This window comes from Salmo salar, chromosome 13, assembly GCF_965601325.2.
Source record: "Salmo salar chromosome 13, fSalSal1, whole genome shotgun sequence".
Taxonomy (NCBI): Eukaryota; Metazoa; Chordata; class Actinopteri; order Salmoniformes; family Salmonidae; genus Salmo; species Salmo salar.
Window position 1 is genome coordinate 29,205,760 of NC_138303.1, and position 26,382 is coordinate 29,232,141.

Here is a 26,382-nt window from a genome sequence, read left to right on the forward strand (position 1 = left end):
CAGGCACTGCTATGGTGTACTGTTACTAACATTAGAAACACACACAGACATTTGGGACTCAGTCATTTAGCTGGGGTTCAGTCATCCAAAGTTGATCTATAGTTATAGTGTTTACTGACCTGTCTCCATAGTCACAGATGGACAGTATGTTAATAATGTTAATGTATTTAAAGTTGATCTACAGTTGATGTATAGTTGACACACTGACCTGTGCTGACAGTACTGCCCATAGTGGTTGATCTATGGTTGATCTACAGTTGATGTATAGTTGACACACTGACCTGTGCTGACAGTACTGCCCATAGTGGTTGATCTATGGTTGATCTACAGTTGATGTAAAGTTGATAGACTGACCTGTGCTGACAGTACTGGCCATAGTGGTTGATCTATGGTTGATCTACAGTTGATGTAAAGTTGATAGACTGACCTGTGCTGACAGTACTGGCCATAGTGGTTGATCTATGGTTGATCTACAGTTGATGTAAAGTTGATAGACTGACCTGTGCTGACAGTGCTGGCCATAGTGGTTGATCTATGGTTGATCTACAGTTGATGTATAGTTGACACACTGACCTGTGCTGACAGTACTGCCCATAGTGGTTGATCTATGGTTGATCTACAGTTGATGTAAAGTTGATAGACTGACCTGTGCTGACAGTACTGGCCATAGTAGTTGATCTATGGTTGATCTACAGTTGATGTAAAGTTGATAGACTGACCTGTGCTGACAGTACTGCCCATAGTGGTTGATCTATGGTTGATCTACAGTTGATGTAAAGTTGATAGACTGACCTGTGCTGACAGTACTGGCCATAGTGGTTGATCTATGGTTGATCTACAGTTGATGTATAGTTGATAGACTGACCTGTGCTGACAGTACTGGCCATAGTGGTTGATCTATGGTTGATCTACAGTTGATGTAAAGTTGATAGACTGACCTGTGCTGACAGTACTGGCCATAGTGGTTGTCTCCACAGTCACAGATGTATCCGTGTGATGAGCTGGGCTTTCTGTGGCACTTGGCATCATTCTCACAAGGGTTCAGCTGGCACGCTTCTATGCAGCCCTTACCATAGAAACCTACAAAACACACACACAGTCATTACCATGGGAACCTACAACACATGTACACAGTCATTACCATGGGAACCTACAACACATGTACACAGGCATTACCATGGGAACCTACAACACATGTACACAGGCATTACCATGGGAACCTACAACACATGTACACAGGCATTACCATGGGAACCTACAACACATGTACACAGGCCTTACCATGGGAACCTACAACACGTGTACACAGGCATTACCATGGGAACCTACAACACGTGTACACAGGCATTACCATGGGAACCTACAACACGTGCACAATTGAATATAAAAAGGGAGTGGCTCCTAATCCGTGACTGGATCTTTTATTTCTGAGGCTTCATATCTGTGAGTGAGCAAATTCTCACAGTATCTCGACAGAATTTAGGACTTAGATACATAGCTAGTTAAATAAGAGTTAAAAGGCAAAAAGATGATATTCGCAATGTCACTAAGCAAAAAAAACTACAAAAACAGCAATAGCCACTACAATGTCAAAACATAAGTTCAGTACCATTTGCTTGATATTATGGACCCACGACTATGGTGTATCAACATTAGCATGCTAGCGACGCTATAAAATGTTTTTATAACTAACCCTTCTGTTCTCTACTAAAAAAATATAAATGCATGTTTCATGAGCTGAAATAAAAGATCCCAGAAATGTTCCATACTCATAAAAAGCTTATTTCTCTCAAATGTTGTGCACAAATTTGTTTGCATCCCTGTTAGTGAGCATTTCTCCTTTGCCAAGATAATCCATCCACCTGACAGGTGTGGCATACCAAGAAGCTGATTAAACAGCATGATCACCTTGTGCTGGGGACAATAAAATGCCACTCTAAAATGTGCATTTTTGTCACACAACACAATGCTACAGAAGTCTCATGTTTTGAGGGAGCGTGCAATGGACATGCTGACTGCAGGAATGTCCACCAGAGCTGTTGCCAGAGAATTGAATGTTCATTTCTCTACCATAAGAATTTGGCAGTAAGTCCAACTGGCCTCACAACCGCAAACCACGTGTAAGCACACCAGCCCAGGACCTCCACATCTGGTTTCTTCACCTGCAGGATTGTCTGAGACCAGTCACCCTGATGAAACTGTGGGTTTGCACATCCAAAGAATTTATGCACAAACTGTCAGAAACCATCTCAGGGATGTGCTTGTCGTCATCACCAGAGTCTTGACCTGACTGCATTTCGGAATCGTAGCCGACTTCAGTGGGCAAATGCTCACCTTCGATAGCCACTGGCACACCGGAGAAGTGTGCTCTTCACGGATTAATCCTGGTCTCAACTGTAACAGGCAGATGTCAAACAGTGTGTATGGCGTCGTGTGGGCAAGCGGTTTGCTGATATCAACGTTGTGAACAGAGTGCTCCATGGTGGAGGTGGGGTTATGGTATGGGCAGGCATAAGCTACAGACAACGAACACAACTGAATTGTATCGATTGCAATTTGAATGCACAGAGATACCGTGACGAGGTCCTGAGGCCCAATGTCGTGCCATTCATCCGCCGCCATCACTTCATATTTCAGCATGATAATGTAAGGCCCCATGTCGCAACGATCTGTACACAATTCCTGGAAGCTGAAAATGTCCCAGTTCTTCCATGGCCTGTACACTCACCAGACATGTTACCCTTTGAGCATGTTTGGGATGCTCTGGATCGACTTGTACAACAGCGTGTTCCAGTTCCCGCCAATATCCAGCAACTTCACACAGCCATTGAAGAGGAGTGGGACAACATTCCACAGTCAACAGCCTGATCAATTATATTCGAAGGAGATGTGTCACGCTGCATGAGGCAAATGGTGGACACATACTGACTGGTTTTCTTATCCACGCCCCTACCCTTTTTTTTTAAAGTACAGCATCTGTGACTAACAGATGCATATCTGTATTTCCAGTCATGTCAAATCGATAGATTAAGGCCTAATGAATGTATTTCAATTGAATGATTTCCTTATATGAAATGTAAAAAAATGAAATGGTTGCGTTAATATATTTTTTATAAATGTTTTACACTGGTGTTAGCTTGCTAGCTAGCCAGAATTAGCTACCTAGCTAGCAAGCTCTAGTCTAGTCCAATGGAAACCGATGCAACCCTGCTGGCTACATGGCTAGCTAGATGACCAGTGGGGACAGTGAAGTTCATATGATATTCAACCATCTAATAAGTGCCATCGTGCAGAAAAAACTGTTTGATGAGCTAGCTAAGTTAGCTAGCAAGGTATACTTGTTATCAAAGAGGATGCTAGCTAGCTTTGCATGCATGGCAGGACCAGTGTTGTCAAAGAAAGTAGAGACCGCCTCTGGTGCTGTCAATATTACAACCAGGACGGACTGTTCTATGGGACGCAAAAGCGCCGTCACATACACAGATGCAGCTCTCATGCATTGCAAGGATATTTTATTAGCTGTAGTTAATCATAGTCAATACACATAAATTCACATAGCTATGAGTGAGCATGTTGTAAACTGTAAAGTGTCTAGCTAGATGCGTCATCGCCAGTATCTTGCTATTGCATAAAAAAGTGCATACGACAAAATATATCTCACTACGTTGCCTATTTAGTCAACAACTTCTCTGACATTTGGCTCGTAGTTCTTGAACAGGAAAGACGTGGAGAAAGTGTTTAGTGACCTACCAGATCACAACAAACAGAACAGCCAGGGGGAGATAAAAAATGATTGTTAGGGAGAAATCAACCATATCACCACTAGGTATCATCGTATCACCACAGATCAAATTGATTTCAACACTACTTGATATAGAGTCCACTAGCTTGCTGCACTGGTGTAAAATGTCTATTGCATATGATTTGTATATAAACATACTTGGGACATTTTGGAAAACACTTATGGATCTCTTAGGCACACATACATCTATGTATTTTCTCTGTAAACTGATTATAAAACGGACTCACATTTCTGGGGTGAATTGGGGCTAACTAAATGAGAAATGGCAATCCAGGAGAAATGGAAATACTGCATCATTTGTTGTATCAACTGCCTTCTTACACTAAGATAAAATCACATGTTATTTGTCACATGGGCTGAATACAACAAGTGTAGACCTTACAGAGAAATGCTTACTTACAAGCCCTTCACCAACAATGCAGTTTTAAGAAAAATAAGTAAAAAATAACATAATTAAAGAGCAGCAGTAAAATAACAGTAGCGAGGCTATCTACAGGGGGTACCGTTACAGAGTCAATGTGTGGGGGCACAGGTTAGTTGAGGTAATTGAGGTAATATGTACACGTAGTTAGAGTTAAAATGTCTATTCATAGATAATAAACAGAGAGTAGCAGCAACCTAAAAGAAAGGGGGGGACAAACAGTCTGGGTAGCCACTTGATTAGCTGTTCAGGAGTCTTATGGCTTGGGGGTAGAAGCTGTTAAGAAGCCTCTTGGACCTAGACTTGGCGCTCCGGTACCGCTTGCCGTGTGGTAGCAGAGAAAACAGTCTATGACTAGGGTGGCTGGAGTCTTTGACAATTTGTAGGGCCTTCCTCGTATAGAGTTCCTGGATGGCAGGAAGCTTGGCCCCAGTGATGTACTGGGCCATACGCACTACCCTTGTGCCTTGCGGTCGGAGGCCGAACCAGTCAGGATGCTCTTGATGGTGGAGCTGTAGAACTTTGAGGATCTGAGGAGGCATGTCAAATCTTTTTAGTCTTCTTACGGGGAATAGCCTTTGTCGTGCCCTCTTCACTAATGTCTTGGTGTGTTTGGACCATGATAGTTTGTTGGTGATGTGGACACCAAGGAACTTGAAGCTGTCTACCCGCTTCACTACAGCCCCATCGATGAGAATGGGGTGTGCTCGGTCCTCCTTTTCCTGTAGTCCATAATCATCTCCTTTGTCTTGATCACATTGAGGGAGAGGTTGTTATCCTGGAACCACACGGCCAGGTCTCTGACCTCCTCCCTATAGGCTGTCTCATCGTCGTCGGCAAACTTAATAATGGTGTTGGAGTCATGCCTGCCCATGCAGTCATGAGTGAACAGGGAGTACAGGACGAGACTGAGCACGCACCCCTGACGGGCCCCCGTGTTGAAGATCAGCGTGGCGGATGTGTTGTTACCTATCCTTACCACCTGGTGGCGGCCCGTCAGGCAGTCCAGGATTCAGTTGCAGAGGGAGGTGTTTAGTCCTAGGATCCTTAGTTTAGTGATGAGCTTTGAGGGCACTATGGTGTTGAACGCTGGGCTGTAGTCAATGAACAGCATTCTCACATAGGTGTTCCTTATGTCCAGGTGGGAAAGGGCAGTGTGGAGTGGAATTTCCCAACCGTGAAGCATGGGGGTGGCAGCATCATGTTGTGGGGGTGCTTTGCTGCAGGTGGAACTGGTGCACTTCACAAAATAGATGGCATCATGAGGAAAGGAAAACTAAGTGGATATATTGAAGCAACATCTCAAGACATCAGTCAGGAAGTTAAAGCTTGGTCGCAAATGGGTTTTCCAAATGGACAATGACCCCAAGCATACTTCCAGTTGTGGAAAGGTTGTGGCAAAATGGCTTAAGGATAACAAAGTCAAGCTATTGGAGTGGCCATCAGAAAACCGTGACCTCAATCCTATAGAAAATTTGTCGGCAGAATTGAAAAAGCGTGTGCGAGCAAGGAGGCCTACAAACCTGACTCAGTTACACCAACTCTGTCAGGAAGAATGGGCCAAAATTCACCCAACTTATTGTGGGAAGCTTGTGGAAGGCTACCTGAAACGTTTGACGTTTCGGCAACGCTACCAAATACTAATTGAGTGTATGTAAACTTCTGACCCACTGGGAATGTGATGAAAGAAATAAAAGCTGAAATAAATCACTCTCTCTACTATTATTCTGACATTTCACATTCTTAAAATAAAGTGGTGATCCTAACTGACCGAAGAGAGGGAATTTTTACTAGGATTAAATGTCAGCAATTGTGAAAAACTGAGTTTAAATGTATTTGGCTAAGGTGTATGTAAACTCCCAACTTCAACTGTATGTGCATTAATACATACTACACACAAAAAACGCTTTTAGCATAGAGCTGTTCACACAAGATCCATCGGCCGCTATTCAATCCTATCGCAGGTTCTAGGAATTGCGGCTTTTAAAGGCAATGTGTTTGTAGAGATCCAATTCATGGTAAATGCTGCAAATGTTGGCTCAATTGGAAATGGCCTTTTATTAAAAACCGAAGTGCCTATAACATAGCACTCAGTCACTATAAAAACCTATACAAAACAGCAAAACACCATAGAGCCCTACTGTCCACACACATACAATATTTATGTATCAAAGAAATCCATATAAAAATAGAGCTCTTTTCACAAACACCGTTTTCATCAGAAAAAACAAAGCTTCCTGTTGAGTTCTTCTCACATCGTTTTCTTTAGTGGACCGAGTTTAGAATAAGCTCCCTATAGAACCAGGTGAGTGCTGTGAACCTCTTTCTGTGAACAGCTCTTACAAAAGTCCCTCACAAAGGATCCCGCACCTATTAAATGTGTTCTTGCATTCACAATATAAGGATATGTCACTACTATTCCTACACATAATAGCCCTCACCATGGAAACTGACAAAGACAGAGATGTTGGCCTTGACTGCATACAAATGCACACAATGACACCATCATTGCCGTGGCAAGCTGCATGTTGGGGAAATTAACATACACTGCATATACAAAAGTATGTGGCTACCCCTTCAAATTAGTGGATTCGGCTATTTCAGCCACACCTGTTAAATGGCAGGTGTGTAAAATCGAGCACACAATCATAACATCTCAATAGACAAACATTGGTAGTAGAATGGCCTTACTGAAGAGCTCAGTGACTTTCAACATGGCACCGTTATAGGATGCAACCTTTTCAACAAGTCAGTTCGTCAAATTTCTGCCCTGCTAGAGCTGCCCTGGTTAACTGTACGTGCCGTTATTGTGAAGTGGAAACGTCTTGGAGCAACAACGGCTCAGCCGCAAAGTGGTAGGCCACACAAGCTCACAGAACGGGACCGCCGAGTGCTGAAGCACGTAGCCTTTAAAAATGGTCTGTTTAACACTCACTACTGAGTTCCAATCTGTTTCTGGAAGCAATGTCAGCACAAGAACTGTTCGTCACGAAATGGGTTTCCATGTCTGAGCAGCCGCACACAAGTCTAAGATCACCATGAGCAATGCCAAGCGTCGGTTGGAGTGGTGTAAAGGTCGCCGCTATTGGACTCTGGAGCAGTGGAAACGCGTTCTCTGGAGTGTTGAATCACACTTCACCATCTGGCAGTGACGGATGAATCTGGGTTTGGCGGATGCCAGGAGAACGCTACCTGCCCGAATGCCAACTGTAAAGTTTGGTGAAGGAGGAATAATGGTCTGGGGCTGTTTTTCATGGTTCGGGCTAGGCCCCTTAATTCCAGTGGAGGGAAATGTTAATGCTACAGCATACAATTACATTCTAGACAATTCTTTGCTTCCAACTTTGTGGCAACAGTTTGGTGAAGGCCCTTTCCTGTTTCAGCATGACAATGCCCCCGTGCATAAAGTGAGGTCCATACAGAAATGGTTTGTTGATATCGGTGTGGAAGAACTTGACTGGCCTGCACAGAGCCCTGACCTCAACCCCATCAATCACTATTGGGAGGAATTGGAACGCCGACTGCGAGCTCTGGGTCAATTCAACTGCAATCTATCAGAACTAACCCTATTTCATTTTCATTGCACCTAATTATCCTGTGCATGCTAAAAAGCAAACAGGCGAACACAAACAAACACAGCCCCACACTGACAGCAGATGTCCTTATGTCAGTGCCCTGTCGTGCGGTGCCCTATGTGTACATACAGTATGTGTGCCTGTATAGTATATAGTGTGTGAACAGCGCTGTAACTCTCTCGTGCGTGAGAAAGCCCTTAAGCTAATTCAGCACTGGCGTACTCACAGCCAAAGATGAGAGGGAATTATTCAGAGCACTTCCGAGTGGCGTTATGAAACTTTGATTTGTCTCCTCCTGACGCTCATTGGCCAGCTCCATATGTACTGTAATGCTCATTGTGCTGATGAAAGCCAACACCGTGGTAATGAAGCACTGCTACACTATGCTAATAGGGAGAGGTGTTTGTTGTAGATGGTGCTAAAGGGATGCCAGCCTCTGTATTTCATCTCCTCCCCCTGCAGCGCTCACCGCTTCCTCTCTCCTTCTTTTTTCACTCTTTCTCCATCACACCTCTCAAACTTTCTTTCTCTATACAATCACCTCACCTGATAGTTTTGTATAATTTGCCAACAGAGAAATAAACATAGGTCTTTTTGCAAATGCTAAATGCCTGCACATATACACACACACGCATTTGCTGACTCACAAAAACACAAATACATATTCTCTCTCTTGCAGTATCTTACCTGGTTCGCACAGACAGGTGTGGCGTTCCCAATCGTCACAACAGCGGCTGTGGGGCAGGCAGGGGGAAGAGACACAGGGGTTGCCAACGCTACAGCCCGTCTCCACTTTGACAGCCCTGGAGGGGCGGGGCAGGGGCGTGGCATCTGGTCGCACCCCCAAACGAACCCCCTAAAACAGACGAAATAGGTGTCAAATACAGTCTCATAAGAACATAGACCAATATACCATACATAGACCAATATACCAAACATACATAGCATACATGCTAACACACAAAGTCTATAAGAGTCCCAGAAAGAATTATGGGCATCGGTTAAGAAACAGTTGCCATTGTGATCGGAGCCTTACCTGGATGCAGCCCCGTATCCCGTTCTGCACCTCCCCCAAGCCCAGGACTCCGCCCACATGGAGGTGTTTCACTTTCAGCCCATGGATCTCATTCCCCACTATCACTGTGCCCTGAGAGAGAGAGGGAAGAAATAGAGAGAGACAAGATAGATTACACTTAAAAATGGATCATTTTAGTCAGTTAACAGACGCTGTTATTCAGAATGACTTCAGTGCATTCAAATAGATGGAGTTAGAGAAAGAGAGGGGGGAAGAGTGAATATGTGAAAGAACAGAACAGAATAGATATAAAGGGTTAGACAGGTTTAGGGAGAGAAAGAGTGAGAGACACAAAAATATTTCAACGAAAGCAAGTGAACAAGAAGGATACAGGAGAGACCATGAAAGAGCAAGACCGTGTGTGGTGCTACATGGCTGGAGTGAATCTTTACAAACCCAGGTTTTAACACCAGCAGTGGGCAGACATTACACTGGCTTTAGGATTGGATATTGGGATTAACAACCTACAGGATTACAGGGCCAATGAGAGGTTAGGATTTGCATTGAGACGTCTGCACTGCTGAGTCATATGAGGGTTTAGTGGGTCACTGGTCATTCTGGTCACGACCTTAATGTGTCTCTCCGGGTAAAAGTCGCCTTTAGGTACAGATCTAGGATCAGTTTACGCCTCCCCAATCATAGCCCAATCAATTAAGGGAAGAAACGCGAATCTGACTTTAAATCAGTGTGTAGGGACAATTTGTGACTCTCACCTGGAAGAGGCCAAAGTCGAGGCGGACAGTAGCCACGTAGCGCGTCTCCCTCCCGCTACGGACGTCTCGGAGCTCCAGCTGCAGGTCATGCCAGCGCCCGTCGCTCACCTGCACCTGGTCCAGGCGCAGACGCACCGGCAGCGTCGACCCCTTGGTCACCGAGAACACCAGCTGACCACTCACCAGCTGCAACAGAGACACGTGTAAATAATCCACACAAATATGGTTTGGAATCCCCCTGCAGGTTGCTATTACTCCAACATAAATGGACCCATTTCCAAAGACAGACGGACATATAGACACAGATAAACTAGTGCAGGTTAGGTAGCACAGGTAAGTGTTGATGTATGTGTGTACAGACCTGGAAGATCAGGCTGGTGTACTGTCCGGCCTGTGCCTGCAGTAGGGTGCCCTCCCTGGCCCGCGTCCTGAACACCAGCCCCAGGTACCAAGGTGTGGAGATGGTCACGTCATTCTTCAGGTCCCACCAGAGGGCACTGTTTCCCAGGAAACGATGTGGGTGGGGCATCACTGTAGGGGGGCAGGGAGAAGAGGTATGGTCAGTGAGGTTAGTATTAGGTGTGTGTATACGTCCGTTTATAAAGGACTGAGAAAAGCCTATGTTTACTGGACAGGTATGTCAGTGCTTATCTTACCATGGCTGCAGTCCTTCCCTCCAAACCCTAGGGGGCAGTCACATGAGAAGGTCTCCCAGCTGACACGACACGTTCCTCCGTTCTGACACGGGTCGGAGTTACAGAAGGGCAGCTTGGCACTACATCCTATCAGAACCAGGGAAAATCATTACATCTGTGTTAACAAACTCAATCAACTTAGCGGTTAGTGGTTTCTATTGACAACACTGGAAGAAGCTAGCTAGCTAACGAAGAACAACAAAGAATATCTAGTTAACAGAAGAAAAGAAAGAGAAAATCAGGACAGAAGAAAAAGGATATCAAAGTGAAACAGTTCTCTAAAGACACAGGAGACAATAATACAAGAAACAACACTTCTGTAGCTTGTCAACTATGTGTCTGTCTATCCCTGTTCTCTCCTCTCTGCACAGGCCATACAAACGCTTCACACCGCGTGGCCGCTGCCACTCTAACCTGGTGGTCCCAGCGCGCACGACCCACGTGGAGTTCCAGGTCTCCGGCAGCCTCTGGAACTGCCGGTCTGCAGCCAACAAGGCTGAGTTCATCTCAGCCTATGCTACCCTCCAGTCCCTAGACTTCCTGGCGCTGACGGAAACATGGATTACCACAGATAACACTGCTACTCCTACTGCTCTCTCTTCGTCTGCCCACGTGTTCTCGCATACCCCTAGAGCATCGAGCCAGCGGGGTGGTGGCACTGGAATCCTCATCTCTCCCAAGTGGACATTCTCTCTTTCTCCCCTGACCCATCTGTCTATCTCCTCATTTGAATTCCATGCTGTCACAGTTACCAGCTCTTTCAAGCTTAACATCCTTATCATTTATCGCCCTCCAGGTTCCCTTGGAGAGTTCATCAATGAGCTTGACGCCTTGATAAGTTCCTTTCCTGAGGATGGCTCACCTCTCACAGTTCTGGGTGACTTTAACCTCCCCACGTCGACCTTTGACTCATTCCTCTCTGTCTCCTTCTTTCCACTCCTCTCCTCTTTTGACCTCACCCTCTCACCTTCCCCCCCTACTCACAAGGCAGGCAATACGCTTGACCTCATCTTTACTAGATGCTGTTCTTCCACTAATCTCATTGCAACTCCCCTCCAAATCTCCGACCACTACCTTGTATCCTTTTCCCTCTTGCTCTCATCCAACACTTCTCACTCTGCCCCTACTCGGATGGTATTGCGCCGTCCCAACCTTCGCTCTCTCTCTCCCGCTACTCTCTCCTCTTCCATCCTATCATCTCTTCCCTCTGCTCAAACCTTTTCCAACCTATCTCCTGATTCTGCCTCCTCAACCCTCCTCTCCTCCCTTTCTGCATCCTTTGATTTTCTCTGTCCCCTATCCTCCAGGCCGGCTCGGTCCTCCCCTCCTGCTCCGTGGCTCGACGACTCACTACGAGCTCACAGAACAAGGCTCCGGGCAGCCGAGCGGAAATGGAGGAAAACTCGCCTCCCTGCGGACCTGGCATCCTTTCACTCACTCCTCTCTACATTCTCCTCTTCTGTCTCTGCTGCTAAAGCCACTTTCTACCACTCTAAATTCCAAGCATCTGCCTCTAACCCTAGGAAGCTCTTTGCTACCTTCTCCTCCCTCCTGAATCCTCCTCCCCCTCCCCCCCCTCCTCCCTCTCTGCGGATGACTTCGTCAACCATTTTGAAAAGAAGGTTGACGATATTCGATCCTCGTTTGCTAAGTCAAACGACACCGCTGGTCCTGCTCACACTGCCCTACCCTGTGCTTTGACCTCTTTCTCCCCTCTCTCTCCAGATGAAATCTCGCGTCTTGTGACGGCCGGCCGCCCAACAACCTGCCCACTTGACCCTATCCCCTCCTCTCTTCTCCAGACCATTTCCGGAGACCTTCTCCCCTTCCTCACCTCGCTCATCAACTCATCCTTGACCGCTGGCTACGTCCCTTCCGTCTTCAAGAGAGCGAGAGTTGCACCCCTTCTGAAAAAACCTACACTCGATCCCTCCGATGTCAACAACTACAGACCAGTATCCCTTCTTTCTTTTCTCTCCAAAACTCTTGAACGTGCCGTCCTTGGCCAGCTCTCCTGCTATCTCTCTCAGAATGACCTTCTTGATCCTAATCAGTCAGGTTTCAAGACTGGGCATTCAACTGAGACTGCTCTTCTCTGTGTCACGGAGGCTCTCCGCACTGCTAAAGCTAACTCTCTCTCCTCTGCTCTCATCCTTCTAGACCTATCTGCTGCCTTTGATACTGTGAACCATCAGATCCTCCTCTCCACCCTCTCCGAGTTGGGCATCTCCGGCGCGGCCCACGCTTGGATTGTGTCCTACCTGACAGGTCGCTCCTACCAGGTGGCGTGGCGAGAATCTGTCTCCGCACCATGCGCTCTCACCACTGGTGTCCCCCAGGGCTCTGTTCTAGGCCCTCTCCTATTCTCGCTATACACCAAGTCACTTGGCTCTGTCATATCCTCACATGGTCTCTCCTATCATTGCTATGCAGACGACACACAATTAATCTTCTCCTTTCCCCCTTCTGATAACCAGGCGGCGAATCGCATCTCTGCATGTCTGTCAGACATATCAGTGTGGATGACGGATCACCAGCTCAAGCTGAACCTCGGCAAGACGGAGCTGCTCTTCCTCCCGGGGAAGGACTGCCCGTTCCATGATCTCGCCATCACGGTTGACAACTCCCTTGTGTCCTCCTCCCAGAGTGCTAAGAACCTTGGCGTGATCCTGGACAACACCCTGTCGTTCTCCACTAACATCAAGGCGGTGACCCGATCCTGTAGGTTCATGCTCTACAACATTCGCAGAGTACGACCCTGCCTCACACAGGAAGCGGCGCAGGTCCTAATCCAGGCACTTGTCATCTCCCGTCTGGATTACTACAACTCGCTGTTGGCTGGGCTCCCTGCCTGTGCCATTAAACCCCTACAACTCATCCAGAACGCCGCAGCCCGTCTGGTGTTCAACCTTCCCAAGTTCTCTCACGTCACCCCGCTCCTCCGCTCTCTCCACTGGCTTCCAGTTGAAGCTCGCATCCGCTACAAGACCATGGTGATTGCCTACGGAGCCGTGAAGGGAACGGCACCTCCATACCTTCAGGCTCTGATCAGGCCCTACACCCAAACAAGGGCACTGCGTTCATCCACCACTGGCCTGCTGGCCCCCCTACCTCTGAGGAAGCACAGTTCCCGCTCAGCCCAGTCAAAACTGTTCGCTGCTCTGGCACCCCAATGGTGGAACAAGCTCCCTCACGACGCCAGGACAGCGGAGTCAATCACCACCTTCCGGAGACACCTGAAACCCCACCTCTTTAAGGAATACCTAGGATAGGATAAAGTAATCCTTCTAACCCCCCCCCCCCCCCCCTTAAAAGATTTAGATGCACTATTGTAAAGTGGTTGTTCCACTGGATATCATAAGGTGAATGCACCATTTTGTAAGTCGCTCTGGATAAGAGCGTCTGCTAAATGACTTAAATGTAAATGTAAATGTAACACAAACACAGACAGGTATGCTAAAGACGCTTTGTGTCAAGTCTACAAAACTTAGTGCACTGTGTTCACAAAATATTATACTTTTGGGAACAGAAAACTGTATTGAGATTGAATTTTTCATCGATGAGAAAATGAGTAGAACGTCAGCCCAGTTTCATCTCGCTCCATCTTCTTCATCTGCTGGCCACTGTACTTCCTCTCATCACCATATTTGGTGGTGAGTGAGTGGAAGTTCCAACTGGGTTTCTACCCCCTGTAAAGTATCTGAGTTTCCACTTGTATCTGTGAGTATGCTATACAGACCAGGTAGGGTTCCATTGTTAGCGATGTATCCCGCCAGGTCCAAAGGTCTGTTGTCGATGTGGAGGTCTTTCATACAGCCAATAAACTCCCGGGTGTGAAACGGGAAATGATCAGGCATGTTGGGCACTCCGCCCAAAAACAAGGGACCGGTGAGATCCAGAGATCTGAGAAGGGGGAGAGAGAGGGAGAGAGGGAAAGAGAGAGAAGGGCGAGGGATAGAGAGAGAAGGCAGAGGGATAGAGGGAGAAGGTAGAGGGATAGAGAGAGAAGGCAGAGGGATAGAGAGAGAAGGCAGAGGGATAAAGAGAGAAGGCAGAGGGATAGAGGGAGAAGGTAGAGGGATAGAGAGAGAAGGCAGAGGGATAGAGAGAGAAGGCAGAGGGATAGAGAGAGAAGGCAGAGGGATAGAGAGAGAAGGCAGAGGGATAGAGAGAGAAGGTAGAGGGATAGAGAGAGAAGGCAGAGGGATAGAGAGAGAAGGCAGAGGGATAGAGAGAGAAGGCAGAGGGATAGAGAGAGAAGGCAGAGGGATAGAGAGAGAAGGCAGAGGGATAGAGAGAGAAGGCAGAGGGATAGAGGGAGAAGGTAGAGGGATAGAGAGAGAAGGCAGAGGGATAGAGAGAGAAGGCAGAGGGATAAAGAGAGAAGGCAGAGGGATAGAGAGAGAAGGCAGAGGGATAGAGAGAGAAGGCAGAGGGATAGAGAGAGAAGGCAGAGGGATAAAGAGAGAAGGCAGAGGGATAGAGAGAGAAGGTAGAGGGATAAAGAGAGAAGGCAGAGGGATAGAGAGAGAAGGCAGAGGGATAAAGAGAGAAGGCAGAGGGATAGAGAGAGAAGGAGGATGGAAGAGAGGAGCACAACACTATTAGATGTTGTCCTTTGACCTTTCCTCAGCGCTTACAGAGCACAGCAGCAGCGGTGAGTGACTTGTCAAGTCCAGACAGCATTGCCAGGCTTAAGTGGCAATGCTGAGGGTTTAACCCTGACACTGACTTGCACGTGACGTGCACGTGTGTGTGTCTCTATGTGTGTGTGTGTGTGAGATGGAGAGACTTACTTCTTGGAGCTGGTCTGCTTGCCCTGAGCAGCACAGCTGTAGTTGCCGAGCTGCGTTCCGAAGCGTAGCGACACTGCTGTGTCACAGTCGTCCACACTGACCACCGCCACCTTCTCATCAGACGGACCCTGGGCCTCCCCACTCACACTGCGCTTGGGCTGGGGCAGACACAGTGACAGTCAAGTTTAACAGACACACACACACACACACACACACACACACACACACACACACACACACACACACACACACACACACACACACACACACACACACACACACACACACACACACACACACACACACACACACACACACACACACGCACACACACACGCACACAAACAAACAGTACACACACACAGTACACACAGAGAATACACCAAAACACCTTGCTGTACTCTTGCTGCTTGTGCTGCTACAAAGACAGAGAGTAAAATGCAGTACACACACAGTGGGCTATCAGAGAGAGGGAAGAATATGTGACATAGAAAGAAACACAGACACTGAAAATGGGCTAAGAGGGCAGGGGAACTCACAGCCACACTCACAGAGTGAAAGACAAACCTGTACACACAGCCATACCGTACTTACACTGTGCGAGGGCTGAGAAAAATGTAGAAGGGGAGAAAATTCTAACAAATGCATGGTATGTGCAGATATTAAGGGTTCCCCCCCCCCACACACACACACACACACACACACACACACACACACACACACACACACACACACACACACACACACACACACACACACACACACACACACACACACACACACACACACACACACACACACACACACACACACACACAGGGACTCACCTTGTTGTAGTAGTGGATGTGGACAGTGTGCCAGTTTCCATCGGCCACGCCCCCAGGTAGAAAGGGGCTCACCTGAGTGGACAATTCACCTGGGGACAGACAGGTCAGAGGTCACACCTAAAACCAGGGTTTCCCCTACCATTGTATAGGCGGGGCACACCCACAAAGCCATACACATACAGATAGCGATAGACACATACCTGTGGAGTACTTGAGCACCACCTGTCCCTCGAGGATCTCCAGAGCCAGGAAGTCATGTTTCTCATTGAAGCGTCCGTTGTAGAAGAGAAGGCCACTGTTTTCCAGAGTGGCAAAACTGTAACACAACCCACAACCATGTTAGGGCGCTATGAGTAACCCCACCATCACACACACGGTACATAGTACAGGATAAGCTGTAGGGTTCACCGCAAATCTCTAATGCAAGTGTACATGAGTATATAGAACATTGTGGTATATAATAAATAAAAGATCTATGCCTGCTGAGAGAGGCTGGGACGGATCACCTCGTGTCTTAAAGCTAATGTACCTCTGAGTCATGGGATTTAGTTAGACCTGAGATCACATTTGTGACCACTTCACCCTAGCAACCACGTCTGACCAATCAGAACACACCAAGGGGCCACACCAGGTCCCAAGTTGGGCCTCTAGGAGTGGGGGAGGGGACAAAGAGAACAGGATAGAGGGTAAAATATAAAAATATAAATGACATATGAAAGAAAGAGCAAGAAATTGAGAAAGGGTCTAAAGAAAAAGATTGAAAGAGAGAGTGAGAGAGAGAGAAAGAGAGAGAGTGAGAGAGAAAAGAAAGTCAGTACTCACGTGAGAGAAATGGAGAGGTGGAATCTCTGGCGGAGGCCTCGGAACATGATAAAGGATTTGGGGGGGAAAGAGCGTGCGGTGACAGCGCAGTAGGGCCGCTCGTACCCTCCTGCGGGGCACTCACAGCGGAACCCCCCTCCAGACAGCTCCCTGCATGTCCCACCATTCCTACACACCCCCGGGACACAGCGGCCCTGACGCCTGTCCCACTCACACCGATCGCCTGGGAAGGAGAGGGGATGCAGCGTGTTAGTGTACACATACAGTACAAGTCCAAAGTTTGGACACACCTACTCATTCAAGAGTTTCTCTTAATTCTTTTACTATTTTCTACATTGTAGAATAATAGTGAAGGCATCAAAACTATGAAATATCATATGGAATCATGTAGTAACAAAAAAGTGTTAAATCAATCAAAATATATTATATATTTGAGATTCTTCAAAGTAGCCACCCTTTGCCTTGATGACAGCTTTGCACACTCTTGGCATTCTTTCAATCAGCTTCATGAGGTAGTCACCTGGAATGCATTTCAATTCAACAGGTGTGCCTTGAAATTAATTTGGGGAATTTCTTTCCTTCTTAATGCGTTTGAGCCAATCAGTTGTGTTGTGACAAGGTAGGGGTGGTACAGGAAAGGAAGACCCAGAGTTACCTCTGCTGCAGAGGATAAGTTCATTAGAGTTACCAGCCTCAGAAATTGCAGCCCAAATAAATGCTTCACAGAGTTCAAGTAACAGACACATTTCAACATCAACTGTTCAGAGGAGACTGTGTGAATCAGGCCTTCATGGTAGAATTGCTGCAAAGAAACTACTACTAAAGTACACCAATAAGAAGAAGAGACTTACTTGGGCCAATAAACACGAGCAATGGACATTAGACCGGTGGAAATCTGTCATTTGGTCTGATGTGTCCACATTTGAGATTTTTACTTCCAACCGCCGTGTCTTTGTGAGACGCAGAGTAGGTGAATGGATGATATCCGCATGTGTGGTTCCCACCGTGAAACATGTAGGAGGAGGTATGATGGTGTGGGGGTGCTTTGCTGGTGACACTGTCTGTGATTTATTTCGAATTCAAGGCACACTTAACCAGCATGGCTACCACAGCATTCTGCAGCGATACACTATCCCATCTGGTTTGCGCTTAGTGGGACCATTTGTTTTTCAACAGGACAATGACCCAACACACCTCCAGGCTGTTTAAGGGCTATTTGACCAAGAAGGAGTGTGATGGAGTGCTGCATCAGATGACCTGGCCTCCACAATCCCACGACCTCAACCCAATTGAGATGGTTTGGGATGAGTTGGAATGCAGAGTGAAGGGTTTAAACATATGTGGGAACTCCTTCAAGATTGTTGGAAAAGTATTCCAGGTGAAGCTGGTTGAGAGAATGCCAAGAGTGTACAAAGCTACTTTGAAGAATCTTAAATATAAAATATGTTTTGATTTGTTTAACACTTTTTTGGTTACTACATGATTCCATATGTGTTATTTAATAGTTTTGATGGCTTCACTGCTATTCTGCAATGTAAACATTTTCTAAATAAAGAATAACCCTTGAAGGAGTAGGTGTGTCCAAACTTTTGACGTGTACTGTACGTACGAACATACTGTACATACATAACTAGTAGGCTAACAACAGATGCAAACATGCACCAAAAAAAGTACAGGATACGTACAAATATTGACAACTCACATGAATGGAATAATGTAATCACGTAAAGCCCTATTTATAATGCCATTTTTTTCTTCATTACATAAAAAAAGAAACACTCTACAAAACTCCCACTATATATACAAAGGTATGTGGACCCATTGCTGACAGGTGTATAAAATTGAGCACACACATGCAATCTCCATAGACAAACATTGGCAGTAGAATGGACTTACTGAAGAGCTCAGTGACTTTTAACGTGGCACGGTCATAGGATGCCACCTTCCCAACTAGTCAGTTAATCAAATTTCTGCCCTACTAGAGCTGCCCCGGTCAACTGTAAGTGCTGTTATTGTGAAGTTGAAATGTCTTGGAACAACAACGGCTCAGCCGCGAAGTGGTAGGCCACACATGCTCACAAAACGGGACCGCCAAGTTCTGAAGCGCGTTGCACGTAAAACTCCTGTCCTCGGTTGCAACACTCACTACCGAGTTCCAAACTGCCTCTGGAAGCAACGTCAGGACAAGAACTGTTCGCTGGGAGCTTCATGAAATGGGTTTCCATGGCCAAGCAGCCGCACACAAGCCTAAGATCACCATATGCAATGCCAAGCGTCAGCTGGACTGGTGTAAAGCTCACCGCCATTGGACTCTGGAGCAGTGGAAAAGCGTTCTCTGGAGTGATGAATCACTCTTCACCATCTGGCAGTTTGACGGACAAATCTGGGTTTGGCGGATGCCAAGAGAACGCTACATGCTCGAATGCATAGTGCTAACTCTAAAGTTTGGTGGAGGAGGAATAATGGTCTGGGGCTGTTTTTCATAGTTCAGGCTAGGCCCCGTAGTTCCAGTGAAGGGAAATCTTAACTCTACAGTATACAATGACATTCTAGACGAGTCTGTGCTTTCAACTTTGTGACAACAGTTTGGGCATTGTCTTGGAGCAACAACGGCTCAGCCGCAAAGTGGTAGCTCAAGCTCACAGAACGGGACCGCCGAGTGCTGAAGCGCGTAGCCTTTAAAAATTGTCTGTCCAACACTCACTACTGAGTTCCAATCTGTTTCTGGAAGCAATGTCAGCACAAGAACTGTTCGTTGGGAGCTTCATGAAATGGGTTTCCATGTCCGAGCAGCCGCACACAAGTCTAAGATCACCATGAGCAATGCCAAGCGTCGGTTAGAGTGGTGTAAAGCTCGCCGCTATTGGACTCTGGAGCAGTGGAAACGCGTTCTCTGGAGTGATGAATCACACTTCACCATTTGGCAGTGACGGATGAATCTGAGTTTGGCGGATGCCAGGAAAACGCAACCTGCCCGAATGCCAACTGTAAAGTTTGGTGGAGGAGGAATAATGGTCTGGGTTGTTTTTCATGGTTCGGGCTAAGCCCCTTAATTCCAGTGGAGGCAAATCTTAATGCTACAGCATACAATTACATTCTAGACAATTCTATGCTTCCAAATTCATGGCAACAGTTTGATGAAGGCCCTTTTCTGTTTCAGCATGACAATGCCCCTGTGCACAAAGTGAGGTCCATACAGAAATGGTTTGTCAAGATCGGTGTGGAAGAACTTGACTGGCCTGCACAGAGACCTGACCTCAACCCCATCGAAAACATTTGGGATGAATTGGAACTCTGACTGCGACCCAGGCCTAATCACCCAACATAAGTGTCCTACCTCCTTAATGCTCTTGTGGCTGAATGGAAGCAAGTCCCTGCAGCAATGTTCCAACATGTAGTGGAAAGCCTCAGAGGAGTGGAGGCTGTTATAGCAGCAAAGGGAGGACCAACTCAATATTAATGACCATCATTTTGGAATGAGATATTCGACGAGCAGGTGTCCACATACTTTTGGTCATGTAGTGTATTAAATGTATAGATGAACCATAGGAATGTATAGAGGACTCATCTTCATATCTGTGCCATTATAGCATCTGTGACAGCATGGGCAGCGCCACTGAGGCTACAATCCATCAGAATCCCCACCCAGTTGACTACTAAAATGTCTGAAGCATGGTGGAAGCACACAATGGAGCTGCCCATGCTATAACCGCCTTCTGGCCACTAGAAACCATGTCTCACTAGAGGCTTCTATCATTCTCTATGGGATGAACCAACATTTCCTCATACAATTCCTTTGCCAGGATTTCTCAAAATATGACTGTCACTGCAGGCAAACCCATTTGTGTGGGCAGTAGTCCCTACTGAATGCCCAGCAAATAAAACTATATCACTACAGGCAAAAATATACATATAGTCAGACTCAGCAGATTGAGTACAATACCCAGCTAGAGAGCTCCAGCCAGCCTCCCTATCAATGAGCTGGTGTAAACACAGTCTGGGGAGGAACTGGCTTCATCCTGCAGACACACTGCTCCTCCAGGCCCCCAGTTTAGAGGCCTGCTGAGGTCCATGGAGACATGCAGATCATGTTAGAGCTGCAGGCTAGGCCTTTGTATGGCGGGCCTAATGGTGTCTCGTTGGTACAATATTTGTTCAGCGTCAAGGCACTACTATGGTGAATGCAGCCACTGGCATGGTTTAAAACAACCACCAAGCAGACGATTGTGCTCGGTGGGCGAGACTGCAGAGTGCCTTGGTCTTTTTCTCATGCATGTATGGACACCCACGCTGACACACACACAACCTGGCTGACTGTACCCCCCGGTATGATGTGCAGTGTTAAAATATGGTAGGGTTCTGTGTCTAAAAACATCAAGACTTTAAACGTGTTTCACCCCCCTTTCACCCCCCCCAGGCAACAGCATTCACTGCCAGCTGGTCCTGCCAAACACACACCAACTACCAAACACCCCCAAGACACACACACACCACATACACACACACACAAAAACCACCACCACCAATTATATTATTTTTCTCTCTCTCTGGCACGTGCATGCTCACACACACACACACGCACACGCACACGCACACACACACATACACAAACACACACACACACACACCAACTTATTAATATTAAAATAAATAAACAGACATTAATAATCATGAATTATTTGTCTAGTGATACAGACAGACAGACACACAGACAGACAGAGCAAACGTCTAGTAACCTGAAGGTTGCGTGTTTGAATCTCATCACGGACAACTTTGGCATTTTAGCTAATTAGCAACTTTGCAAGTACTTACTTCCTTTTAGCTACGACTACTTAGCATGTTAGCTAACCCTTCTAACCCTAACTCTAACCCTAACCTTAACCCTTTAACCTGAATCCTAACCCTAACCTTGATCCTAACCTTAACCCCTAACCCTAACCCTTTGCCTAGCTAACATTAGCCACCTAGCTGATGTTAGAGACAACAAATGTGAATACATAACATATCATATGTTTTGCTAATTGGTAACATATTGTATAAATTGCAATTCGTAACATATTGTATGAAATGGATGATAGACATCCACAAATCAATGTATGCCATATTAAACGTAACATATCATACTAACTGGAGTCGCCCAGATTTACATTTACTATGTTATGTCTACCACTGAGTCCATGTTGCCCTGGCAAAGAACAGAAGATCCTATTCTTTTCACTTCAATGACTCTCCTATAATTGTTTGGTGTACAACTCTGCGCTCAACACATTCGACACACTCGAGGCCCACTCAAACCATTAGGGAGCACAGTTTAGCTTCTACATTCATATTCTCCACAGACTTACATGGATATGGAGCAATTACTGTACAAAAGCTTTCCCTAAGATAACAAGACACTTATGCTCTTGTTATAAAAAACGACTACATTCTACTGGTGCTTCTCTATTCTCTTTATTCTGGACAAACGGAGCACTATTTCTGTCCTCTTCCCCCTCTCCCTCTTTTCTTCTCCACACTCCCTGTCCATCCTGACATCCCCTTTTCCTCTCTTCCTCCCTTATTCTCTCCATCCCTATGCCTGCACATCCTTAAAACTATCTTCCTCTTGCCCTTCATCCCTATCTCTGCTTCTTATTTCCCCTGCTTCTTATTTTCTCCTCCCTTCCTCATTCTCTCTGTATCTCGAGCTAATGCATTCACACCCCTTCATTCATGGGATGTTTTATTCATCAAAGCCATCGCTTCCCCTACGGCTCCTCAACCTTCCCCTCCTTCCCTCCCACACATGGTACATCCCCCAGAGGCCATCTCTCTACCTTCTTCCTTCTCTACCTCCTCTGACTCTTTCGCTCTCTTTTTATACCTCCTTCCCTCTCTCTTCATCTTTACCTCCTTCCTTCCCTGTTCTCTCTCTACATCCTTCTCTCTTTTTCTCTCGCTACTTCCTTACCTCTCTTTCTCTCTGTACATTAGTCCCTCTCTCTTTTTCTCTGCCTAGTTCTCCTCTCTCTGCCTCTGATGCTTCCCTTTCTTCTTCCTAGCTTCGCCCCTCCCACTCCCTTTAGTCCCCCTTTTCCCATGTGGCTCAGTTGGTAGAGCAAGGCGCTTGCAAGATCAGGGTTGTGGGTTCCATTCTCACGGGGGACCAGTAAGAAAATGTATGCACTCACTGCTATAAGTCGCTCTGGATAAGAGCATCTGCTAAATTACTTAAATGTAAATGTAAAATGTATTCTTTGCTCCATCTCTCCCTCTCTATACCCCCCCTCTTTCCTTTATCTATAAATACTCTAAGTAGTTCTCTTTTCTCCATATCTTTCATTATCTCCATGGGAATCATTCTGTCTATTGCAGAATCCTTATTAAATGCCTGTGTTAGATGTCTGCAGTCCATTGAAACAACACAGTGACATTTCATACAAACACAGGCAATACAGAAAATCCTCAAAACCCTCCTCTCTATTTCCCATCAGTCTCTATTTTCTATTCATCGTTGCGATCGCTTTCTTCATTCCCCGTATCTCTCTCGCCCTCTTTCTAGTTCTCCCTCTCTCCTTAAGTCTCTAACTTCTCTCTCTGTAAGAGTTTGAACAGGGCTTAAGGCTCCTTCTCACTTCTGAAAGAGAAGGGCTGGTTCACCCCAAGCTTTTTTGATCTGAAATGAAAGAGAACATGAAACACCTCTAACATATTCATGGCATCTATCCTCCATCACTTCCACCATAACACAGTATTGCAGCTATTCCCATGGGAAAGGAGGAGGGATGGGAAACACGTCTAGTCCTGTGTCCTTGTGAGGACATAACACTACTCTGTTTCCAGAGACTCACGCACAGGAACAAACACACACATTTTTCATAAACAGTCAGAAAACATCACACAAAATGTCAGACACAGTGAATCAGACATAAGCATACACACACACACACACACACACACACACACACACACACACACACACACACACACACACACACACACACACACACACACACACACACAGTGACTAAACACCTATTAGCTGTGTAGTCTACCTGTGTAGTCTTCTCTACAGATACAGGTGTAGCCCCCTTCCCTGCGAGCACACACTCCTCCGCTGAGACAGGGGTTGGAGTAACACAGGTTGATCTCCGTCTCGCAGTAGTCCCCAGTGAAGCCTGCGGGGCAGCGGCAGCGCAGCCCGGCGATGGGGTGGATGGGCCGGAACAGGATGGAGGGAGAGGAGATGAAGGGAGCAGAGCTGTTGAAGCGAAGCACCGAGATGCACTTCATGTAGTTCTGACACGGCTCCCGCAGACACACGTTGTCATCGAACGGGAGCACCTGTTTTACAACACACACACACAGATAGTTTCAATTCAGTGGACGGGTTGGGAAAAGAGTGAGAGTGAAAGAGAGCGTGCGTGTGTGTGCGTGTGTGTGTGTGTATGTGTGTGTGTGTGTGTGTGTGGTGTGTGTGCGTGCGTGCGTGCGTGCGTGCGCGTGTGCGTGTCCGTCCATGAGTAAAATGTACTCTTGTAAGTGTGTGTTCAGTGCGTACGTCTATGTATCTTGATGCGTAACCACATATGTCTAATGCTATCTGTGTTTCTGAGTTGATCTGTCTGTTCTTCCACCTCCCGTACCTCCATCTTTGCCAGGGAGGTGAGGTGCGGACGGTTGAGGTAGAGTTGCTCTTCCAGGGCCTCTGAGGGTAAAAAGTTACCCCCGGGCAGCGCAGCGGTGAAACTGACATTCAGGATGCCCCCTGCCTCGCCGTCCGGCTGGATGTTGAATACAAAAACATCCTCCGGAGGGATGGACAGCACCGCCGACACCCCCTCCAGGAAGTGACCCAGCAGTGGGGACAGGAAGTGCTGCTGGGACATGTTTTGGAGGCGCACTGTCACGCTGCTGCTCAACATGTCCTCGGTGATGATGAGCACTCGTAGAACGCACTGGGCCGAGATACTGTGGACTCCGTCTGAGAGAGAGGGAGAGAGAGGGAGAGGGGGATGGGAGGAGAGAGAGGGGGTGAGGTTGCTATGTCAATCTGTAGAGATACATATATTTAGGTAGCATGTGAGCAGCCGTCATACAAGTGCATAATCTTCACACACAGAGCAATTTATCCTCCTTTTATCTTCACTTTGTCACAGGATAATTACACTACTTTTCCAAAAATTGCTCAAAATGATTACAATAAAAACAATGATGAAAGTACAATATAATAAAAAGATAATACAAAAAGTATACAAAAAGTATACATTAAATTCAGTATAATACTACTAGAACAGTTACATGCATGTGAATACAAAAACTGTAGGAAATAGATTGTCTGTAAAGAGCTTGGAAGTGTGGAGTACTACAGGGCAAATAGGAAAGAAGGAGAGAGTGAGGGTCGGTGGAGCTACTGAGAGACAGGAGAGAGTGAGGGTCGGTGGAGCTACTGAGAGACAGGAGAGAGTGAGGGTCGGTGGAGCTACTGAGAGACAGGAGAGAGTGAGGGTCGGTGGAGCTACTGAGAGACAGGAGAGAGTGAGGGTCGGTGGAGCTACTGAGAGACAGGAGAGAGTGAGGGTCGGTGGAGCTACTGAGAGACAGGAGACAGAATGAGGATGTTGACATTGTGGGGGGAGGGGAGCAGTGGCAGCTGGTTTGATTACAGGATTATGAGGACACTGACTCCCTACTGACCTCACACTCACATCACACACACACACACACACACACACACACACACACACACACACACACACACACACACACACACACACCGCTAATAAATGAACAGCCAGGGGGTCGACTAGGATTATGAGAGGAAGGCTCAAAACAAAATATGATTCTTCATGTTCAAGAAATAATATGGGGAAAAACAGTGGAGAATTTCTCTCATTGTAAAAAGAAAAAGGAAATGTCAAAACAGAATACAAAATAGGGAATACAGCTCAGGCAAAATATATTTTACATTTGAATAACTTGCAAAAATGAATATCTAATTACTTTTGTTATTGAAATGAGACATGGATTTTAGTCAAGGAGGTAATTTTTTGTGATTTGCCCCCCTTGCCTGGCTTATTTCCGGCTAGCAGCTACATAGCTAACTCAGAAACAGGTACACACAATGAGCTACAATATAGGCTAATCCACCTAGCAGCTAGCTAAGTCGGGAGCAGGTAGGCTACATACAGTACAATATAACTGAGCAATCAGCAATAACTTAGGAACAGATGCTGTACATACAGGACAATAATATAACCCAGCTAGCAGCTAGTAGCTAACTCACTCTGAAGCAGGTACTGTAGCTACACAGAGTACAACAAAACCCAGACCTAATACATATAGCTACTGGCCCTCTGAGGCTAAGCTACCTTTCTAGCGCACATCTTTAAACTTTTATAACCCTCCCCAAGGCATAAATGGAGGTTATTTTAGCATCTTTAGCACTGAGGTGAAAACAAGCGTTTGTAAATAACACTTTGTGGGCTTCTTTTTTCTCCTATCCATGTTTTCGCGTCATGACTCCACACTTCAAACGGAGGAGTGGCGTTTTAGGTCTGCTGAGTTGAGAGGGGCTATTCCAGGTGCACTTGGCTAATATAGTTTTACAGCCTCCTAGATATAAGCAATGCTTCCTTTCCTAAACCTAGGGCTGGAAATAGCAAGTTGCCTGCTAC

General features: G+C 46.4%; 1 protein-coding gene across 1 annotated transcript in view; it reads right to left on the reverse strand.

Annotated features, from left to right (window-relative positions):
• The window catches only part of LOC106566780 (cadherin EGF LAG seven-pass G-type receptor 3), a 51,925-nt gene that overhangs the window by 16,796 nt on the left and 8,747 nt on the right, over positions 1 to 26,382 (reverse strand). The window contains exons 2-14 of the mRNA XM_014135168.3: positions 24,352 to 24,689; positions 23,761 to 24,049; positions 16,727 to 16,949; positions 16,105 to 16,220; positions 15,905 to 15,993; positions 15,078 to 15,235; positions 14,021 to 14,184; positions 10,243 to 10,368; positions 9,948 to 10,117; positions 9,587 to 9,772; positions 8,835 to 8,945; positions 8,486 to 8,654; positions 939 to 1,080 (exon numbers count right to left, since the gene is read on the reverse strand). Of these exons, the coding sequence (XP_013990643.3) occupies positions 939 to 1,080; positions 8,486 to 8,654; positions 8,835 to 8,945; positions 9,587 to 9,772; positions 9,948 to 10,117; positions 10,243 to 10,368; positions 14,021 to 14,184; positions 15,078 to 15,235; positions 15,905 to 15,993; positions 16,105 to 16,220; positions 16,727 to 16,949; positions 23,761 to 24,049; positions 24,352 to 24,689 (2,281 nt within the window). The remainder of the gene's footprint in view (positions 1 to 938; positions 1,081 to 8,485; positions 8,655 to 8,834; positions 8,946 to 9,586; positions 9,773 to 9,947; positions 10,118 to 10,242; positions 10,369 to 14,020; positions 14,185 to 15,077; positions 15,236 to 15,904; positions 15,994 to 16,104; positions 16,221 to 16,726; positions 16,950 to 23,760; positions 24,050 to 24,351; positions 24,690 to 26,382) is intronic.